Source organism: Oryzias latipes, chromosome 18, assembly GCF_002234675.1.
Source record: "Oryzias latipes chromosome 18, ASM223467v1".
Classification (NCBI taxonomy): Eukaryota; Metazoa; Chordata; class Actinopteri; order Beloniformes; family Adrianichthyidae; genus Oryzias; species Oryzias latipes.
In genome coordinates this window covers 7,024,921-7,045,614 of record NC_019876.2, presented here as the reverse complement: position 1 = coordinate 7,045,614, position 20,694 = coordinate 7,024,921, and the positions used below count along the sequence as shown (strand labels likewise).

The 20,694-nt window shown below is 49.5% G+C and overlaps 1 protein-coding gene across 3 annotated transcripts in view; it reads right to left on the bottom strand.

The window, feature by feature from the left end:
* Window positions 1-4,325: 4,325 nt before the first annotated feature.
* Window positions 4,326-20,694, bottom strand: part of LOC101160692 (lysine-specific demethylase 6B) — a 109,896-nt gene continuing 93,527 nt past the window's right edge. For all 3 annotated transcript variants that reach the window (XM_011487316.3, XM_023965869.1, XM_020711533.2), the window contains 22 exons: window positions 16,930-17,007; window positions 15,389-15,479; window positions 15,183-15,306; window positions 14,999-15,094; window positions 14,631-14,922; window positions 14,470-14,547; window positions 14,222-14,392; window positions 13,952-14,122; window positions 13,380-13,871; window positions 10,182-13,303; window positions 9,992-10,109; window positions 9,790-9,895; window positions 8,197-8,402; window positions 8,016-8,116; window positions 7,867-7,935; window positions 7,641-7,789; window positions 7,445-7,559; window positions 7,182-7,369; window positions 6,961-7,102; window positions 6,744-6,870; window positions 5,764-5,934; window positions 4,326-5,689 (listed from right to left, as the gene is read on the bottom strand). In XM_011487316.3, coding sequence (XP_011485618.1) covers window positions 5,672-5,689; window positions 5,764-5,934; window positions 6,744-6,870; window positions 6,961-7,102; window positions 7,182-7,369; window positions 7,445-7,559; window positions 7,641-7,789; window positions 7,867-7,935; window positions 8,016-8,116; window positions 8,197-8,402; window positions 9,790-9,895; window positions 9,992-10,109; window positions 10,182-13,303; window positions 13,380-13,871; window positions 13,952-14,122; window positions 14,222-14,392; window positions 14,470-14,547; window positions 14,631-14,922; window positions 14,999-15,094; window positions 15,183-15,301 — 6,051 coding nt within the window. In that variant the 5' untranslated portion in view covers window positions 15,302-15,306; window positions 15,389-15,479; window positions 16,930-17,007 and the 3' untranslated portion in view covers window positions 4,326-5,671. The remainder of the gene's footprint in view (window positions 5,690-5,763; window positions 5,935-6,743; window positions 6,871-6,960; window positions 7,103-7,181; window positions 7,370-7,444; window positions 7,560-7,640; window positions 7,790-7,866; window positions 7,936-8,015; window positions 8,117-8,196; window positions 8,403-9,789; window positions 9,896-9,991; window positions 10,110-10,181; window positions 13,304-13,379; window positions 13,872-13,951; window positions 14,123-14,221; window positions 14,393-14,469; window positions 14,548-14,630; window positions 14,923-14,998; window positions 15,095-15,182; window positions 15,307-15,388; window positions 15,480-16,929; window positions 17,008-20,694) is intronic.

The window sequence follows — 20,694 nt, the reverse complement described above, 5'->3', positions numbered from 1 at the left end:
CACTGGGTAGACCGGATCCATCCGGAGCCCAGAATTTTAAAAGCAATTCGGACTCCACATTCACTACTTTTCTGTTTATTTAAATGCCAAAAACGACATCACAGATTTCCCGAAGTAAATGTCTATTTATGAATCCATTGATGACAAAAATTTGGATGGTTTCTAAGAATTAGAATGAATCTATCCAACGCAAGGCATTGTGGTCTATGTTCTATATTGAGCATCGATGCACACTAGTTCTGAAACAGAGACTTCTGGGAAATTTATAGGGGCACTGGATTTTGGAATTGTAGATTTATAGAGACCTGTAACCCTTGTGCTATCCTATGACCCCACCCTTACATTGACGTGTTCTCCCTACCATGATGAAGGTGGAAAGATTTCATGTAATCCATGGACACCAGTGAAGATCACAGATCATTGAAGAAAAAAGGTCTTGTGGGTCTAGATGACCCAACTCCCAATGTTAAAGTGCCTAGGATACCACAAGGGATAAATAGGCGAACGCCATACATAGTAGTGTAAGTAGTGAGGGACTTTGGACACAGTGTGACATCATGCAGAGACGATGGTTTATCTCCTGCCAAATGGAGTCAATTCGGTCGCGATACAGAATATTGGAGCTAGACGTTGTCACTGAGCAGCGACTGAGTCGGTCTCAGTCAACGTTTCTATGGCAACTACTCTCACCAACCGAGTGAGAAGGCCACACCCCTACCACTTCAAAAGCGGACTACATCAAATCTGTCAACCGAATGTTTCGGACGTTGGACGTGGGGGACAGCTGGCACCGATTGCTTTTATTGAGGCATCTGATTGGCCAATTTTTAACCTTAAAAAAACTTCCACTGCAAAAAATATAAATGAGGATTATCAAGAATACGCTAAGAAAAAGGTATCAGATCAAGAATGATTATTCTGACTAACAGAATGACTGAGTAACAGCTGTTTATTTCATGTTATACCAGGGTCCGGGTGAATTCTCAATTCTGATTGGCTGCTGGGTGTGTATTAAAAAGTGATAACGCGCAGTGATAATGCACACCGGTCACATATCTTAAACCTTCTGTATCACTGCGCTGGCTTCTTTAAAAGAAACTTTAGCTTCATCATTTAGACAAAAACAAGCGGTTGGAGGTGAACTTTCTCTCTGAACTGATACTTTATTTACCCCATCCATAACCCATAACTCCATACATGGAGCTCCCACTCCGACCTCCGATCTCGACTGCAGTGGCAAAGGAAAGCATAGATATCGCTTTCCTTTGCCACTGCCGTCGAGATCGGAGGTCGGAGTGGGCGCTCCACGTAACAAATAGTCCGCTTTTTGGGAAAAAAGGGATCCAAACCGAAAAAAAATAACAAGAATAAAGTACTAAAAACTGGTTGAGTATTTATTTCTTTTGTAACTGACCATGGTGTAAGCGGGTTAACCCTTGTGCTATCCTAGGCACTTTAACATTGGGAGTTGGGTCATCTAGACCCACTAGACAGTGCTCTGAACCTTTTTTCTTCAATGATTTGTGATCTTCACTGGTGTCCATGGATTACATGAAATCTTTCCACCTTTATCCACCTTTGTCATGGTAGCGAGAACACGTCAATGTAAGGGTGGGGTCATCTAAGAGAGCACAAGGGATAAATACTATTTACTGCCTATCTTGATGGTTGAATCCATCACACAAACCAAAATGGGTTTTTGGTTCAAAGAGGAGAATTTAGGACAGCCGTTTGTGGTTTCCTTAGAAAGTTTATGCATCCAGGACAGCGGCAAGCAGACTCCCCCATGTTGGGGAGTGCCAGACAGACGGGGTGGGGTGGGGTGGGGGTTAATCTCTGCTGCCTGTATCAACGAGAGCGGATCTTTTGTAAATTTGTCCAATTAACCCTTGTGCTATCTTAGATGACCCCACTCTTACTTTGACGTGTTCTCCCTACCGTGACAAAGGTGGATAAAGGTGGAAAGATTTCATGTAATCCATGGACACCAGTGAAGATCACAAATCATTGAAGAAAAAAGGTTCAGAGCACTGTCTAGTGGGTCTAGATGACCAACTCCCAATGTTAAAGTGCCTAGGATAGCACAAGGGTTACAGCAAACGGTCGTCTTATAGGATGGAAAATGTAAAGACGTGCAGTCAAGCTAAAGATCTCCACAGATGAGATCCAGGAGATCCTCAGAGGGATGAGCAGTGAAGTGGAGGAGAACCAGGAAGTGATAAAAGATCAGAGCAGAAGCTCAAAAGCGTCTCTTGTCTGATGGTGATTTTCCAGCCTTTCTCCTCTGCTTTGAGCTCTGGTGTTTATTTGCCTCTGGTCCCGGCCCTGTTCACGCTTGTTGGACACGAAGGACACGAGCATAAACAAACTACAAAGCTGTGACATCAGGATTGCTCTGCTGGACAGTGATTGGACCGATGAAGGGTCTGGTCCCGGCGAGGGGAGCTCTTATGTGGTGACCTGCCTGCAGCAGGGTGGACGGGCCGACGGATGGCGGTCGTCTTCCTGTGTGTTTTGAGGCAGGATTTCCGTCCTTCTGGCCTGTAATCTGTCCTCCTGTTGGCCCCGTGGCCTCCAAGTTGACCCTGGAACACAGGAACCCACCAAAACCTGCAGGACTTGTCAAGTTCCCATGGCGACTGTCAAGAACCCTCCTCAAACGTATTCAGTCTGGACTTATCAGGGAGGAAACGGTTCCGTTTTTCCTGCATGATCCAGGAAGTTTCGCTGTTTGAATAATCCGCTTCCTTGATTTCAACCTGGAAAGTTTTTTTTTTGTTTGTTCCTGATTAATTCCGCCTCAGCCACAATTTTAAAAAAACTAATAGCATTTTCAAGTTGAGGATGTGATTGATGAAGCTGTGCCAAACATTAGCGGCGGCTTCCAACCTGTAGCTCGGCTGGAGGGTGGAGTTACCTCCAGAATGTTTGCGTTGGCTCCGTGTTTCCATGGCAGCACGAGGGACAGGAGAACAGGAAGAAAAACATCTACAAGCTGGTTCAGACTGTGGGGGCCCAGCCCCCGGTGCTGTCGAAGTCCTCAGCGGTTCATCTTTTGATCTCTTTTCAAAGCGGTCTTTTGATTGCGATCATGCTGTTTTTAGCCAGATTTTTGTATTCAATCTCCTATTTTCTAGGAAGAATCAGAATTCACCACCTTTATCATAGTAGGAAGAACACGTCAATGTAAGGGTAGGGTCATCTGGACCCCATAGGATAGTACAAGGGCTAACGGCATTTTTTCGTCTGCTCCTGATTCACAGAAATGCAATTTTAGGCTGAACTTATGTCCTCTATCATGAGAAAAAGGGCACAAGAACACGTTAAGAACAGCAATGAGTGGGTTTTTGCAGACTGGAGCTGAAAGCCAGTGTTTTTCACACACCACTACAGACTAAAGTGAACCAAACTCTCATCGTTGACTTCCATCAGCTGGACATTTGAGGCGACATCATCTGAAATCATTTCTGCCAAAATCAGAAACCAAAGTTTGTGTCGTCAGTCCTTGTTGTTCATCCAGGTGTTTCCCTTGAATTGAACAGAGCTTATATCATTCATCTTCTAAACCTGTTTTATCTCTTTTGGGGTCAAGGGGCGGCCACCCGGGGGCGAAGGCAGAGGACATCCTGGACACGTCGCCAGCCTGTCAGGGCCACAATCACACACCCATGCACGCACACACCCACACCTAGGGAGAATTTAGAGTAACCCATGAAGCATGTTTTTGGACGTTTGGAGGAAGCCGGAGTCAACGGAGAAAACCCACACATGCGCGGGTCCCCCATTCTGAGCCAGGGGCCTCCTTGCTGTGACGCAATAGGGCCAACCACTGCAGCCTGCGAGAACACAAGAACCAGACTCTCGTGTTCCGAATAGGAATACCCGCTGGTTCCCAGAAGCCAAACGTTCAGAACACGTGATTGACAGATTTCCTGTATCCCTTGTGATATCCTATGGGGTCCAGATGACCCCACCCTTACATTGACGTGTTCTCCCTACCATGACAAAGGTGGATAAAGGTGGAAAGATTTCATGTAATCCATGGACACCAGTGAGGATCACAAATCATTGAAGAAAAAAGGTTCAGAGCACTGTCTAGTGGGTCTAGATGACCCCACTCCCAACGAGGCACGTTAACAAGGGGTAACCCACTTTCAAGAAGCTCCTTCCTGATTGGCCAATTGCCGCCTACCCACACCATCTGGTTCCAGAATTGACTTCCTTTGGTTGGAGCCGGGAGTAAACCAGTGACACTCAGTCCAGTTCCCATTTACAGTCGGTGAATTTGCACCAAAGCTTTCTGCTATTAAAGACTCAGACCTGTGTGGATTTAGCAAAAGCGTTTATTAATAGTAATGTCACAGAAATTCACAAGTGTTTAAGACATGTCTGGCTCAGTTTGGTGTGTGTCTGCAGGGATGTCGGTGTGAACTCTATAAACAGTGCAGTTATAAATAAACGACCACAAAGAGAAGGAAACTCGGAATATTGCAACAGGAAAAATAGAATTCTCATTTCAAAAGAAAAATAAAAAATAACCCCGAAAAGGTTTGTTCAAAGAGAACAATTAGCACCATCTAGCCCATGATCAACAGATATAAAAAATCTCATCTAAAATTCCTGAACACAAAAACACTTTTTCTCCTTAATGAGCATACAAACAGCATTCCATTAGTCATCTTCTCTACGCGAGTAGTGTGTCTATCGTCTACAGGAAAAGGTGTGTTATTTTCAAGATAAAGATTTGATTTTACATACGAGGAGGAAATTTAAAAAAAAAGAGGCAGGAGTGGAGAGGCGAGCACCAGGAACACGGCGGCGTTCCGTTCGTTCAGAGCTAATCAGTCACGGTGAGAACAAAACCAGCAAAAATGTACAACAGGGTGAACGTCCATGCCCAATAAATAGAGGAAACATCTTAAATTAAATGTACAACGGCGAAAAAGCCCCCAAAAATCTGTAATATCGGAATAAAAAACACACCAGATGGATCTTTTTTTTCTTTAAAAATACAACAAAAAAAGAAAGAAATGAAATGTGTGACAGCTGAATATTAAATCTCCAGAAGATATAAGATTATGATTCATAAAAACAAGATTTACAGCTTCAGAAAAACGAATAAATCCCCCAATAAAAAAACAAAACATCTAAAAACCCGTATTTTTTGAAGCATTCCAAACTGTATTTTTATTTTTTTTTTAAATCTTAATGCTTTAGAAAAATGTTCATAACTCTATTGTTAGTATTTTCATTTTCTCTTATTTCTAAATACAAGGCCAATGTGGTATATATCTAGGAGGATCTAGTTTTGAGAAAAACAAGACAAAGAAAGTAACAATAAATTATTATTTTTCAAAATGACAGCACCCCACAGAGAGTTCAAACAGCGAGTACAAAGTTCGGACTGAAACCGGCGTCCGCGCTTTGCTCCAGGGCAGCACCAGCCGCGGTTTCCGCTTCCAAGCACCATCTGAGAGTAAACTGGGACTTTTTATTGGTGACTCTTTTTGTAAACAGTAACGAGTAAACAACCGGCTGCTCGGAGAGTCACAGCAGGAGCAAAAAAAACCAACCAGAGTCAATGAAACGCTCAAATTGAAAAGAAGAAACGCGTTGTCCCGGCACGCGGGAGTTTTGGTTTTGGCTGAGGAGACGCAGAGGAGGAGCTCTGTCACCGGGCGGGAGCGGCCTGAAGGGAGGAGAACAGAGTCAGAAAGGCAGGGGGGGGGGGAGGTTAAGGCTAAGGAGGAGGAGGAGGCTCACCAGGTTGAAGGAGTCGTAGATGCTCATGAGCTCCTCCACGCGGTACTGCTCCAGCACCACCACGTTGGTGAGGTTGGGGCTGCGCTGCCGGGCGCAGTCCTCACAGTGAACCACGTACGTCTTCCTGCTGCTGCTCTCACACGTCACAAACAGCAAGTCGAACACCTCCACCTGTGAGGGGAGGAGCCAAATGTTCAGCCTGTGGACAGGGTCAATCCAAGACGGCAGAGTCTGCGGTAAACGTTTCCTAAAAGACGCACTCCGATGAAAACTGTGTTTTTTTTAAACTGTTCCTGTGGCATTTCCATCATAATGGAGGACATGTATCAAGAAAATTCAGATTTAAATTGCATTTCTTCCTTCAAATTGTCAAACGAAATAAAACGGCGTTTGAACAAGATTGTAGTTGTGGTGTAACCAGGAGGCCCTGAGCTCCCTGCTCCGCTCCATTCCCATGCACAGACTAGATCCATCAATCTGTGTTTTCCACCATCTGGCCCCATTTGTTCACAAGTTATATCATTGATCACCAATATTACACGTTGCAAGTTTTCCTCATCCTGTGCAACCCTAGTGGTAACCATGAGAACATGTAATGTTTACTTTGAAGCAACAGCCTCCACGAGGGTTCAAGTCCATAGAAACCATTGCTTTTTTTTCTATGTCTGCAGTTGATTAATAACTTCGGCACTTTTTTTTAACTCAAACTCAAAGTACAATTCCCAATTCTCCTTAGCAACCAATGTTTCTTAAGTTGCCAAAAAAATAAATAAATTGACGTTTATAGTTTCACTTTGTTAGAGTATTTTCTTACTAAACGGGGAACAACATCTATGTAATCAAATCAGTGTCATATTTCTCTAAAGGGTAAAGTAAAACGTATTTCCTACTGGATTGTGTATAACATACACCTAATCTTCTCAAGCTCCTAAACCAGCGTGGGGTTTGGACCCTCGTCCTGGCGCCCGGCGGACACTCACGTCACACTCGTTGCAGTAGTAGGCGGGCTCGTCCTTCACCCGACTCTGGTAGGAGATCTTTTTGCCCTCGGCCACCAGCTGGTCCCTCAGGATCTGGATGTGTTTCATGGACTGCAGCAGGCAGTGTCTGTCACCAAACAAACACATGTGGATGGAAGAATGTCAGAAATCCTGGAGGCTTCATAGCAGATTCTCTCCTCAGTGGAACTGTTCTCACTTGATCATCTTGTACGTGTCGGGGTCTGTGACTTTCAGAGTGTGGGCCACGTTCCAGGACACGTGAATCATGGGAACGATGGACTTGACCTTCTTCACCTCGTTCCACTCAAACCTCTCCAGCGCCACCTGGTACTGGTAAGCTGAACGACCACAGAAACGGGTTTTATTTTTAGTAAAAACAGGAGGAGTCATCCCACCACTAGGTGGAGCTCTCGTTACCGTTCAGAGGCCCGACGTTCCAGGCGATGTTGTTGCACCATCCCACGGCTTGGACCCAGTGGACGGTGCCGGCGTTGATCCATACCAGGTCTCCGGGCCGCTGGATGAAGCGGTACACGGGGATGTTGGCGTTGTAGAGGTCCTCCAACACCGGCCACCAGGACCCCGTCAGGTAGTCCACGCCATGCCTGACGGAAAAGGAGCATTCAAGCTAAGGTCTAGTCAAAGACTGGACTGAAGAGGCGACTTTTGGTCCTGCTCACTTTTCACAGAAGTCGTTGATGGCCTCCCAGTAGTTCTCATGCACACAGAACCATTCACAGTCGCCCGGGCCGATGTTGATGTTCACCGAGCAGAAATTATTGTTCTCCTGGTGACCTGCAGAAGCGTTCCGTGGTCAGTATCGGACTAAAAGCTGGCGGTTTCCTTCTTTCTGAAGGACGGCCGGCGTCCCCTTACCCGGCGTCCGGCTCCCGGGAACCTTCATGTAGAGCTGCACCGTGTTCATGCCGAGGATGGTGTGTCCCACGTGGCTCAGCATGTTCCCGCTGGACGCCACGCGCATGAACGCCGGGAGCTTCTGCAGCTCCTGCAGCTGAGGCTTCCACCTGCGCACAAACAACCCGACGTGAGGAGAGAGGCCGCCGGCGAGGGACGGTCGCGGCGGCGGGAGGAAGCAGCTCACCTCTTGGGATCAGAGAGATCTATATTGGTACCAAATTTGATGATCTTCCCCACAGCTTTCTGCTCACCACTGAAAAAACAAAAGTCAATCAATAAATGGGAGAAAAGCTGGGAGAAGCGCTCAAAGGGAGCTGGCAGGATCCCACGTACTTGCTGCCCTCCTTGGAGGAGTCTTTGTTGGCGTCCACACTGGAGGGCAAGGACTTCTTCACGTCCTCGTCTTCCTCCTCCTCGTCGCTGCCTTTTTCCTCCTACAGACAGACGGCACTCATTAGAAACAGGGAGCCCTTCCCCCGGCTGGGAGGTCAGAGGTCAGAGGTCGTGGGCGTACCTGCAGGCTCTCCTGGAAGCTGGAGGCCTGGTACTGGGCGTACTTGGCGATGGTGGTGTAGGAGCGGCTGCTCTCGCAGGGCCACGTCTGCCCCGTGCCGCTGGGGTCCCAGTTCTCGTCGGCGGGCTGCTGCACCTGAGTCCGCACCTCCACCGCCTGGTCTGCGTTTGCCTCCACCAGAGACTTGGTAGAAAACAGCCCCAAGTCTAAAAAAAATACAAAACAAAGAAACTTTTAGAAAGTCTACAGGAAGATTCCCTCACTGCATTCACCTTTTGAAGATTCGTTTTGTGCAATTTTAGTGTTTTTTCAAAGTTTGTGTGTGTTCTGCATCCTGATTGCCGTGTCAGTTTATCAAATTTCATATAAATGAGATAAAAGTGTAGAAAGTGTGTAGTGAGGAGGTCTGCAACCTTTTACACTTAAAGAGCCATTTGGGTTGATTTCTTACTGACAACAATCCAGTAGGAAACACAACGTTTTACTTTACCCTTTAGAGAAAAATGACACTGATTTGTGTTGAAGTGATTGTTACTATTATGATAAATATAACTGAACTATTTTTTTGGGTGGCATAAATATAACAAAGAAAAAAATATGACATAATTAACTTTTGACATAGGTTCGCAGGACTTTCTTTCAAAATAAAAGACACCTTCTGTCACATCTCAATGCAGCAAAGCTCATGTGTGGCTACATATAGTTTATTTGACCATTTATGGTGCATTTCAGCCAGAGATTTGTAAATCTAACAAACTAAAAATACATCAGAGCCAATTAAGTGACCCTTACTGTATTTTCAAACCGTACCGCACACTTAAGATCCTTGAATTTGTTCAGAAATAGAAGATCTCTGTTTTAATTTGGTGCTCCTTAAATAATAACTCTGGTAGACTGAAGTAATTTTCTGTGGTACACTGCAGTCAGACATCCGTCTAAATGTTTTACTCCAACTTAATTAAATCGCTGGATGGATTTTTTTGTGGGTAGGACACTGCAGTCAGGAGTTGGGCAGAGTGAACTATACTGTCCTTAAACTGTTTGAATTAATTGAATAATATTTGAGTCCGTCTACTTTTTTTTTTTTTGGCGGCACTTTTTAAAATCCCTCCAAAATAAAAGTCTTTCAGCACAGAGCCACAGTGGATGGAGCCTCAGGGTTGCAGACTTCTGCTCTACAACAAATACAGAGGGCTACTCCACAGATTTCGTCTATCGCTGGTTCTTTTTAAGTGCATAGCTGGGAGATGCGTTACGAGCACCGGCCACGCCACGATTCTTATAAAAGTTCCTCTAATTTTTTTTTTTTTTTTTTTTTTGTCAAACCAGGTCAGAGAACGCGTCCATGAGTGACCTCATGAACGCCAGACGTGGAGACGTGACTATTGATGTTTTCGTAGAGCTTTTCAAAATAAATGTCTTCCGTGCCTTGTAAATATGCAGTCAGTGCCTCAGTGTAGCGATGAAGCTAAAAACCCTTCGACAACAGCTCCTCCCACACGCGTTTATAGGCCAACATCATACACATCGCAATGGGGGTCGCATTTACAAGAAACGAGGGACGGCTGTCAGATTTTAAAAGGTAGATCTTACTGAGTCGAAGAGATCCAGCCAGTCCTCTGATGACCGTAACGGGATTCTTGGAATCCGTACAGAACTGCAGCAGCACCGGGGAGAAGGCGTCCCTCTTGCTTTCCAGCTGCAAAAAAAAAAGAAAAAAAAGAAGCTGCTGTCAGTGCACACTTTCGTCCACAAGGGGGCAGCACACGCACATGACTGAGTGGAGTGTCCCTACATAGATGCTGGGCGTCGGGGGGTTGAGCTTCTCCCTTGGAATGGGATCCATGCTGGGTTTGACGGAGAAGGCCGGGAGCAGGTACGACTCCCTGAACTTCCCTTTGACCCGGGCCGTCCTGAAACAGAAGCAAAGCTTTTAGAGGGACACAAACGCAGACAGATGGCGGTCCGTCTGAGGAGGCGCGTACCTGCAGGAGCGGATGATTTCGCTGGCGGAGTTCTTGATGCTGATCTCCTTCAGGGGGATCCTTTTCTCCTCCACCTCGGAGGCGATGAAGGTCTCCCGGTCCCCGCTCTCCACTTTGATCAGGCGGATCTTCAGCTCCTTTGGCGGGCCGTCCGACAGCGCCTTCAGCTTTAGGAAGTCGGTGGAACCGAACGAGGAGTCTTGAGCGGTCTTCTGCTCGGAGGAGCGGTCCCGCCGGCGTGAGCTCCACTCAGTCTGCTCGCCTTCACTGGTGGAGCTGCTGCCGGACGCATCTTTGCGTTTCTTCTTGTCCGACTCCTGGTGAGTTCTGTGCTTCTCCGCCTCCCGCTTTTGGTGAGAGGAGTCTCCGAGGATCATGCGGTCCTTCTTCTCTCTATGGCTTCTTCGCTCCTTGTGCCTCTTGTGGCTGGAGTGGGAGGACGAAGGCGACGAAGAGGAGGAGTCTCCCTTGTCCCTGTGCTTCTTCTTCTCCTTTTTGTCCTCGCGCTTCCTGCTGCCGTGGCCGTGCTTCCTCCTCTTCTCCCGGTCTTTGTGCTCCTTGACCTTCTCGGACTTGAACCAGTCCTCGGTTTTGCCGTGCCTGTCGACCTTCTCCAGCGCCTCGCGGCTGAGGATGGCCTCGCAACTCCGCCCCAAATCTTTCAGGGAAGACTCGGAGATGGTGGTCAGCCCGTGCTCCTCCTTGATCACCTTTATGGGCGGGATGCTCCTTTTTTCGACGGAGTCCTCCATCTCTCCGTCGCTGTCCTCCATTTTCACCTTGACGTCTTCCTCTGACGATGGCGAGCTTCTCTGGGGCGGGACGGCGGGACTGAAGGGAGGGTTGGTGGAGTCGGATGTGGGGGAGCCTCCTTGCTGCTGGCGGCAGATGTCGGGGCCCAAAGACAGCGAGGAGGAGTATTTCACACCAAGCAGGGCTGATGGGGGAGGTCTCCCGAAAGGCCCGCCGCGGTAGGCGTACCGCTGGTTCTCCATGTTCGCCAGCGACTTGAACATGCTGTTGACCCCCGTCTGGTGGAGGTGCGGCCTTTGCGGCGGCGGAGAACAGGACGGAGCCTCCGAGTCCTCCGAGTCCTCCTCTGCCTCGCTCTTCGTCCGCTCGGGAAGGCCGTAGAGCTTCGCCAGGTCGCTGTGGCGGTAGTTGGTGTTCCGTGCTCCCATCACCACATCCACGGCGGGCTTGGTGCTTGGAGGAGCGACGGGAGGAGCTTTGACGTAGTCGTCCTCCTCCTCGTTGAGGGAGGACGTTCTGCTGCAGGGGGAGGCCAGGGAGCCCTGGCGGCTGAGCACGGGGGGGCTGGCATTGGAGCCACAGTCCTCTGGGTGGGGCTGACTCTTCATCGCTGGGATCAGATCCGGGGCGCACAGGTAGCTCTTGACTGGCTCTGCGGCCGGAACGAAGCTCCTCCCACCGCTGAACATCTCCTCCTCCTTCTGGATGGATTCGTCCAGCATGGCCATGATGTTGGCCAGGCCGTCGGGGAGCATGGTGGAGGGCTCCTCCTCGAACTGCGCGCCGTCCATGTCGGCGCCCGTGTCGTTCTCCTTCGCCTGCTTGTGCGCGGAGGGGATCAGGGACAGAGGGGGCGGGGCTTCTCGGGTGAAGCCCTGGTGGAGCTTGGGGGGCTCTCTAAGTGCTGGCGTTGGGACTGACTCTTTGGGTTGGTTGGGGGCCGCTTGCATCGCCGGGCGTTTCCCGGGGAACGCCGGCTGGTTGGTCCCTGAGGTGCTGAGGGTTGAGGAGGTGAAAGCGCTCCCGCCGCTCCACAGCTCCCTCTGCCGCTGCTTCTCCCGGGCGTACTCCGTCTGAGGTGTCAAGGGAGGGGGGCGGAGCCTCTCGGCGGTGCTGGGGGGATTGGGGAGCACGCCGCCCCGGCTGAGCCAGGGATAAGGAGGGGAGGACCGGGAGCTGGGGGGTGGGGGACCCGAAGGAGGTGCAGAAACAAGGGACGAGAGGGGAGGAGGTGGGGGCGCCAGCAGCCTTTCAAGGCTTTCAATAGACGCCTGCTCCTTCTCTCTCATCCTTTTCTCCTCTTTTCTTCTTTCTTCCTCCTCTTTCCTCCTTCTCTCCTCCTCCTCCATCCTTTTCCTCTTCTCTTGTTTTTCTCTTTCTAATCTCTGCAGTTCTCTCTTCTCCTCCTCTTGCTTCTCCCATTCCCTCCTCTTTCTTTCCCGCTCATTCCTCTCCTCTTGCCTGGCTTTTTCTAATCTCTCCAGTTCTCTCCTCCTCCTTTCCTCCTCCTGCTGCATCTCCCATGCTTTCCTTCTCTCAATTTCTCTCTTTTTCCTCTCCTCCTCCTCCTGCTGCTCCTTCTTCTTCCTCTCCTCTTCCATCTTATTTCTAATCTCCCACTCTCTCCTTTGCTGCTCCTTCTCCTTTTGTTTTCTCTCCTGCTCCTCTCTCTCCTTTCTCCTCCTCTCCTCCGCCTGCATGTGTCCCTCCAGCTCTGCATCTAGCTTGTCCAGCGCCTCCTCGATAGACTGGGGGACGCATTTAGGAGCAGAGAACATCTGAGAGGAAGAGGAGTCCGGCTTGGGGGGCTCCAGGGAACAGCTGATGGAGGGGCCGTACGCCGGGGGAGGGTTCGATGCCCTGCTCGTAATCACGCTCTCTCCTGCCCTCTGGTGGCCCGAGGAGAACAAGGAAAATGAAGAAAACTGCGGAGGAGGAGGAAGAGGAGGCACCTGCCCTGCCTGAGGATAGTATGACATCTTGCCCTTTGGAGGCGGGGCTTTTGGGGATCCCTGCTGATGGGGTTTGCTGGTGGGAGGAGCTTGGCCTCTTTGACACGCCGACTGCATGGGAGCGTCCGCCTGAGGTTTGACGCCGGCCCCCATGGAGTTCCGAGGCAGCGCCTCCACCGCCCTCTGCCAGCCGCCGACGTTCCCAAAGCCACCGGCAGAGGGGGGCGTGCTCACGGCGCCGTTGTAGTGGCCAACGGCGCAGGAGGAGCGGGAAGAGTTGGGCGTAATGACGGGGGTCCGTGTGGAGGCGGCTGGAGGCGACGGGGGGCCGACTTCTGAAAGTCGAGCGTCCGCGACTTGATTGTGGCTCTGCTGGCGCTGAGGTAGCACACCTGGAGGTCTGAAGACGGCCGACTCCTAAAGGAAACACAAACCAATCAGCGACAGGAGGAAGAGGATGCTCACCTGCGGGGGGTGGGGGGCTCGTACTCACCAGGGAGTGACCGCTGGGGTATCTCCAGGCCTCGTGGGGGTCACTGTGCTGCTGCTGAGGTACTGAGGTGCTGCTGGCAGGAGGGCCCTGGTGCCCCAGCCCTGGGTGAGGCCTGAAATGGCTGTAAGGCACGCCGCCGCTGCTGCTATTCTTGCTGCTGGTCGCAGCAGCGTTTGCTGGTGACGAATGGACTTTTAGGTGGCGCTCTCCGTCCCCCCTGGTTGGAGTGGACGCCGTTTGGCCGCCACCCCCTCTCTGGGTGTGGACGCCGTGCGGCTCCATGGACTGCGTGGCGGGATCCAGTTTGGGACTCTGGTAGGACGAGCGGGGGGAGGAATGGTTTGCGGCCTGAGATTGTAGCGCGTCCTTCTGGAACTGAGCAAGAGGAGGAGGACATCCCGCCGTGTTGAAGCTTCTCGGCGAGGAATTCATGTGGCTGGAGGCGGGAGGGGAGGACTTAGGGGGGTAGCTGCCCATCCCTCGTTTGTGTTCCTGTCAAAGCACAGAAAAGGCCTCAGCTTTGGGCGTGACCTCAGCCTAAAACGCGTTCCCCGTCGGGTCAGCGGTCAGACCTGAAAGACGTGCGCCTGCTGGTTCTTGAGTTCCGACGTCGGCCAAGGAACGCCGCCGTCCTTGTGAAGGGGGTTCCAGAAGGCCGGTTTCGAGGGGAGATGGTGAGCGGAGGAATGCTGCTGAGACGGCGCCGACTGGCCAGTGTAACGCTGCGGCGCCGGATGTGGCGCCTGCGCCGGAAAGAGACGACTCGCCGTTTATCATCGGAAGTAAACAAAAAAACAAAAAAAAAAACACGAGCAAACCCAAACAATCAGAGGAAAACTCACCAGATCCGAACTCTTCTTCCTCTTGCTGGGGCCGGGGGACTCGTCGGCCGCCAGGCGGGAGGGCGTGTGCAGTGGCGGCAGGGGGGTGTGCTGGATGACAGAGTGCTCGCCCAGAGGAGGCCCCGGTCTCTTCAGCTGACCCCCCAGCAATTTCCCTGAATAGCCCCTCTGCTGTGGACGAGCACAGACCCCGATCAGCCTCTTCGACTCCGACAAACACACCCAGAGCTCATTAAGGAGCCTCCTACCTGCTGCACCTGAGCCCACATCTCATCTCCCAGCAAGGGCGGACCCCGGGGGACGTGCTGCTCCTGAGGACCCCCCAACTGATGCAGACAGAGGAAAACACAGAGGAGTTGAGATGTTTGTTTCACGGTCTTTATTCCAAACTCGACCGTTGCTCCCTCACCTTCATCGGGGGGCTCGGTCTGCTGAGATGAAGGTTCGAGTTCGGGGGAGGTCCGCCGCCGCCGCCGCCGCCAACGAAGCCTCCGCCGTGGAGGCGCAGCGGGTGCTCGCTGGGCAGAGACAGGATGGGGTGGCCTTGAGGAGGAAGGTGGGAGTCGTAGAGCTGGCCGAGCTGCTCCCAGCCTCGGTGAGGAGGCGGGGGATGAAGGAGAGGGGGCGGGGCTCTCTGCGGCTCCCGCTGCATTCCTGGGAGCATCGCCTGCGGTAGCTCCAGCTTTTCGCCTCTCATCGGCCTGGAAAGGAGGAAAAACAGACGGTTAAACCCATGGAAAAAAAATAATTTGATTGACGTATGACGGCTGGTCTTACCCGTTGCTTAAATATCTACTGTGATGGTTTAGCCCACTCAGAGGTCCTGGAGGTAGATGGGGGAGGAGCTGGTGTTGGTTCATGACGGGTGAACACCTGTAACCATAACGGAGACTCTTAACCTCCGAGTGCTGGAGTACAACCGACCGACCGGTTTATTAGGGCCGTTGTCATGACTACACACCTGGCAGGTGGCTGCCAGGCGCGGCCGCCCACGGGAGGCCATGGCCCCCGGTTGAGTCCGTCCAGAGGGAAGGATTCCCGTGTGCCTCGCCCGCTCAACTGCTCCACTGCGTGATGCATTCAGCCTGCCAGACAGCGACGCGGTCAGACAGACGCTCAGTCTAAACGGGCGGACGACTCCAACTTGACCCGGAGACGAGAGCTTACCGGACTGACGGGGTGCGTGACGCCCTCCACCGCAGCAGAGAGAGGGCCTCACTCCGACACGGAGACGGTGGTCTGCACCAAGAAGATGAACCTGCGGGCGGAGGAGCCTCCATGAGGACTGGGACAGAGCTGCACTAACGTGTCAACAAATTGCATTAGCCTGTATTGTACAGACTCAGGAGCGGCTGAACTACAACTCGTGTCATAAATTTGCTGCCGAGCCTCTTTCAGCCTCTGGGAGGCGACAGTGAGCCGCTGGGATTATCTGCAGGTCCAGATGGCTCAGCAGGAGCTCACCTTGGAGGGCAGACCTGGCCTACTGTAATCCTTAAAGAGATAGAGCGTGTGGGTTTGAACACACACACACACACACACCCACCCCCACAAAAGGGGGAGGGGCTAAAGAGAAAGGCTTTGGTCACACGCCAAGAGTGTGCAACGCTGGAAACGATCCAAGCAGATCGGCCCGGTCGGGCTTGTGGTGATTTAGCAAAAACTCCTGTGAAGTGGATGATTGTGTGCGATTGTGTGTGTGTGTGTGTGTGTGTGTTTGCCCAGAGGATAGACTGAAGGTTTAATCCCATTATGGGAGGCGTGATGAAGACGAAGAGGAGGGGGAGCAGAAACACACCTTTATTCACACATACAGACACACGCACGTTTAGTCACACATACACACACGAGACACACACACACACACCTTTATTCACACATACACACACACATACAGACACACGCACGTTTAGTCACACATACACACACGAGACACACACACACACACTTATTCATAAACACACACACACCTTTATTCACACATACACACACACACAAGACACACACACGCTTAGTCACACACACACACACACACACCCACACACACACACACACTCACAAACACACCTATATTCATACATACAGACACACGCACGCTTAGTCACACAAAAATACACACAAATACACACACACACACACACACACGAGACACACACACCTTTATTCACAAATACATAGAAACTTTCTCACACACATGCATAGCTTGACTCACACACACACACACGGTGTTCTTCATTTACACACATGCACAGACACATCTTTATTCATTAACACACATCTTTATTCTCACACACAAGGATGTCAGCTTCAAAGACCTCTGAAACACAAACCTCTTCACACTCATACTAGCTACTAAATCCAGAGAATGACGACACCTCGACTCTCAAAGCAACAGCAACAACAGAGTCGCACAAACACACACGCAGCTCATGATTCACTTCTCCTGCTTGGCAAAGCTCTCTTCCACATTTAGCTCTGGACAAACGCAGAGCTTCCTCCCACTAGTTCCTCTTCTCTTCCCACCAACTCTGGATGCCTGTTTTTCTTTTTCTTTTTTTGCGGTGAAGTCCTACATCTCAGCTGCTGCTCGCTGACGCATGTGACCTGCTATCTCTCAGGATCTGCATCCAGCAGGCGCTCGCTGCCGGCTGCAGATAGGCTGCGGGTAAACGGCCGGCGTTCTTCAAACACACCGATGCGGAGCGTACCTGTCAGAGAAGCACCGGGGGTATCGATTCACCGACTCTGCTTCAGCTGCCAATCATATCTCTGGGGTCTCCTCAGTCCTGAAACCAAAAACAAACGAGAGAAACCTTTTGTTAAGCAGTCAAAGGGAACAACACAAAGACGGCGTGAACTTCACACCAGAGCTCAAAGTGGTCCTCTTCCTGCTGTCAGCGAAGTCCGACCGCTCAGCTGCTCCTCTCAGGAGCGCTGGGCAAACGGAGGGACGGCGAGCAGGAGGCCATATGGGGACACGGTGGCGAGTTTGTAATTACCGCTTTCACAGAGGGTGTGTGTTTATGTCTGCTGCCACCTAACACTCATCTCCTCCAGAGGCTGCTGGCTATCACGTTACTCACAGCTACAGCGGCGGCGCGAGGCGACAATGTCTGAGCGCGTGCAGACCGCTGCGGCTCAGGTTCTGTCAGGTGATTCCCACGTGCAGCGCCGCCTCTCGGTCCGACCCCCCGAGGCCCTGGAGCCACATGTGACCCCCCCATTTCATATTTACATGTAATGCATTTCACAGACTGCAAGACTCATCAACTGAAAACAAAACAATCGGATAAGTCAAACTTTATCCAACAGTTGAAGTACAATGCGTATCAATCCACGAGGCCTGGGACTACAGTACCCATAATGCTCCATCAATTGGTGCGGCTTAGTAGTTTACCAAAGTCAGACTAAAACATTTGGACAGATTTTTGAGCGCTGTGTACCACAGGTCAGTAAAACAACCAGAATTGAACTGACTAGTAAATCAAAATTCGTATTGGTTCCAAAAAAAACTCCAAATAATTTACCGTCAAGATGCACCAAGAATGGTAAAATAGTGCGTAATTTTTTTCACTGCCAAAACCCACTACCTACTACTAAATCTGCACCATTGAGATAATCGTTTGGGGTAATCGTCAGGGGGTCTATGTTGAAAAGAATTCATGTGAACTTCTGTCAAAAGCATCGACTGACCGACTCAAAAACTTTAGTCGCCATTTTGGCGCCATCTAGTTGGAGCCAGACAGTCAGTAAGCAGTCCTTGGTCTGAGTCATGGTTTCTAAGGCAACCCCTCTCACCAATCACACTTATTGGAAGTCCACACCCCTACCACAAGGAGACTCTGGGTACTACTTTTATTGAAGCATCTGATTGGTCAGTTTATAACTTGAACAACTTGGACAACAGAAAAAAGTATGATAGTCAAAAGTATCTACCGTATTTTCCGGACTATAAGTCGCTCCGGAGTATAAGTCGCACTAGCCCAAAAATGCATTATAAAGTAGAAAAAAAACACAGATAAGTCGCACTGGACTATAAGTCGCATTTTGACGGGAAATTTATTTGACAAAATCTGGGACCAAGAACAAATAAGTTCCACAACCTCATATGACACAATCATAGCAAACTGTTTATCTCATAATTTCACAGTAATTTATTCTCATGCATACTTATTTATTTATTCCTTTCATGAAGCATCATTGGCCAACTAATACTCTGTTTTCATCCTGTATTTGTAGAATGTAGTCATTTTTATTGCATTTCTGAATTTATGAAATCATTGGAAAATAGAATATTATGTTTTTAGCCTTCAAGATCTTACTGTAAAAAAAAGTTTGCTGATTCTCTGAGTCACTTAACTTCTTAACACTTAACATACCTCATACATCAAATTGACCCAGGAACATCATCTCTGTTCCTCACAAATGAACATAACAGGAGGGTTAACAATGTATCAATTTCAATTTAGTTCTAATATAAGTCGCTGCGGAGTATAAGTCGCACCCCTTGCCAAACTATGAAAAAAAGGGTGACTTATAGTCCAGAAAATACGGTATTTAATCTTTATTCTTTACACAAAAAACATTCATATTTATAATAATAGTAACATAAACACAAAGTAAGACTTTGTTGCTCCAACCCAGTTGTTAACCTGGAGGTTAAAATCAGGTGCTTTTTATTTTAAGAATCCCCCTTTGATGACTCAGCGGTCCGATGGAGGGTTTACCCGAAAGCTTTAACCCCAATACGCTTACAGTCAGTCAGGTGACCGTGGGCGTGTTTCTGCTTGGTTGCTGATGCAGGGATAGGAATTTCTCAGATGCAACGATGGAATTTCTTGTGATGGCACAAACAGGAAGTGATGAGCTCTGAGGGGGATTTTTATCCGATTGGAACTCAAAAAAATAAAAGGAAAAAAAAATTAAAGTACAAGTTCAAAGGATTCTAAAAATCGCAGTTTTCATTCACAAAAACACTCACTGCTTTCACCCCCCCCCCCCCCCCCCCCCAACTAAAACCGCAAGTAGTTTTGGTTTTACACAGAATACGGTAACTGGGTGACACACTGAACAGATGACTTTCGATTAAAAAAAAAAAAAGATGATGCGGCTTGTTTTATCAAAAACAACCCTCGTGGTTCCAAACACAAAAGAGGAGTTCCTGTTAACTCCCCCTTGAAAGAAAGAAAAGAGAAACAAAATCACTTCTGCTAAACGCTCTTGAAAGATGTGTCAGAAATGTCTGCAACAGCGTCAAGATACCCATCATTTCCCATGATTCTCAGCATTCCGTGATGTGCAAACGGCGTCAGGCTGCGGTGCCACATCTGCACAGCATTACTGCCCTTGTAGAGTCACAGTGGAGCCGGCCTGATAAGAACCCAGCAGATTAGGCTGGGAGGAGCGCCAGAAAAGGAGCGAGCGGAGGGGCAAAGGGGGCCGTGCCCGGAGCCGGCCCTCGACAGGGCCGTTACGTAATCAGCCCCAGATACAGATCCTGTTCTGGAGGAAACTCCTGGCTCCTTTTGAACCCTGCGTGCGCGTGTGTTTAGACGCCAGCGCATGCCTTTCCCAAGCCGGCGATGGGTTTCATCACGTTTGCAGCTCCGAAAACACGTACACACAGGAAAATCTGAAAAAACAAACAAAAAAACCTGCGATCGCAGCGACAGCTGCAACACGCAAACATTTGAACCCCAACAGGACATTTGTGCCTTCCTAAAACAAGTGGACGTTCAGGACTGATTAAAATTGTGCCACAAAAAAACAAGCTATAAAATCTGGACATTAATACAGGTGTGAATGTGTAAAGTAACCCCATAGTCACAAGGACATGCCCTGCATGGGTGCAGGAGGTTTTTGGATAGCCTGGGCCCATTGAGGGTCATAGAGAACATATAATTGTCATTACTGTATTTATATGAATTGCACACACTTAATGACGTACAGGTGATGCTGTCGTATAGTGTCTTCAAGCTGTAGTCTAGCTAGTTGTTGGCAAGGTAAGTTCTGGCTAATGCTGTACGCACAGGGTGTAGCGGTGACACGCACGTGTCAAAGGGACACCCATAAGATGTACACACAGATGATGTCCAATTTCCTTATTTCTAGCATTCAAGCTGTAAGCATAGGGTTAGACACCAATCCTGATGAGTCGTTTGATTAAGTCAGACTGACCCGTGTTGCAGGTGTGGTAAGTATCAGGAAGGATAATACAAGTTGCATTCAGTCAATCCAATCCACTATATTTATATAGCACATTTCTCAAACAGGCAGTTTCCAAAGTGCTGTACAGTGAGCAAATAACCAGACAACGTACAGGTGACTTAAGGGTAATGCGTGGGAAAACTGCCACGCTCTAGTCAGTATGGTACAGACCCCCTTAATGGCCATGCCCAGATGGTACACGGATAAGGTGTGAAGGTCATACGCAAGTGCAGGTCGGACGCACGTAGGACGAACACACAAACTAC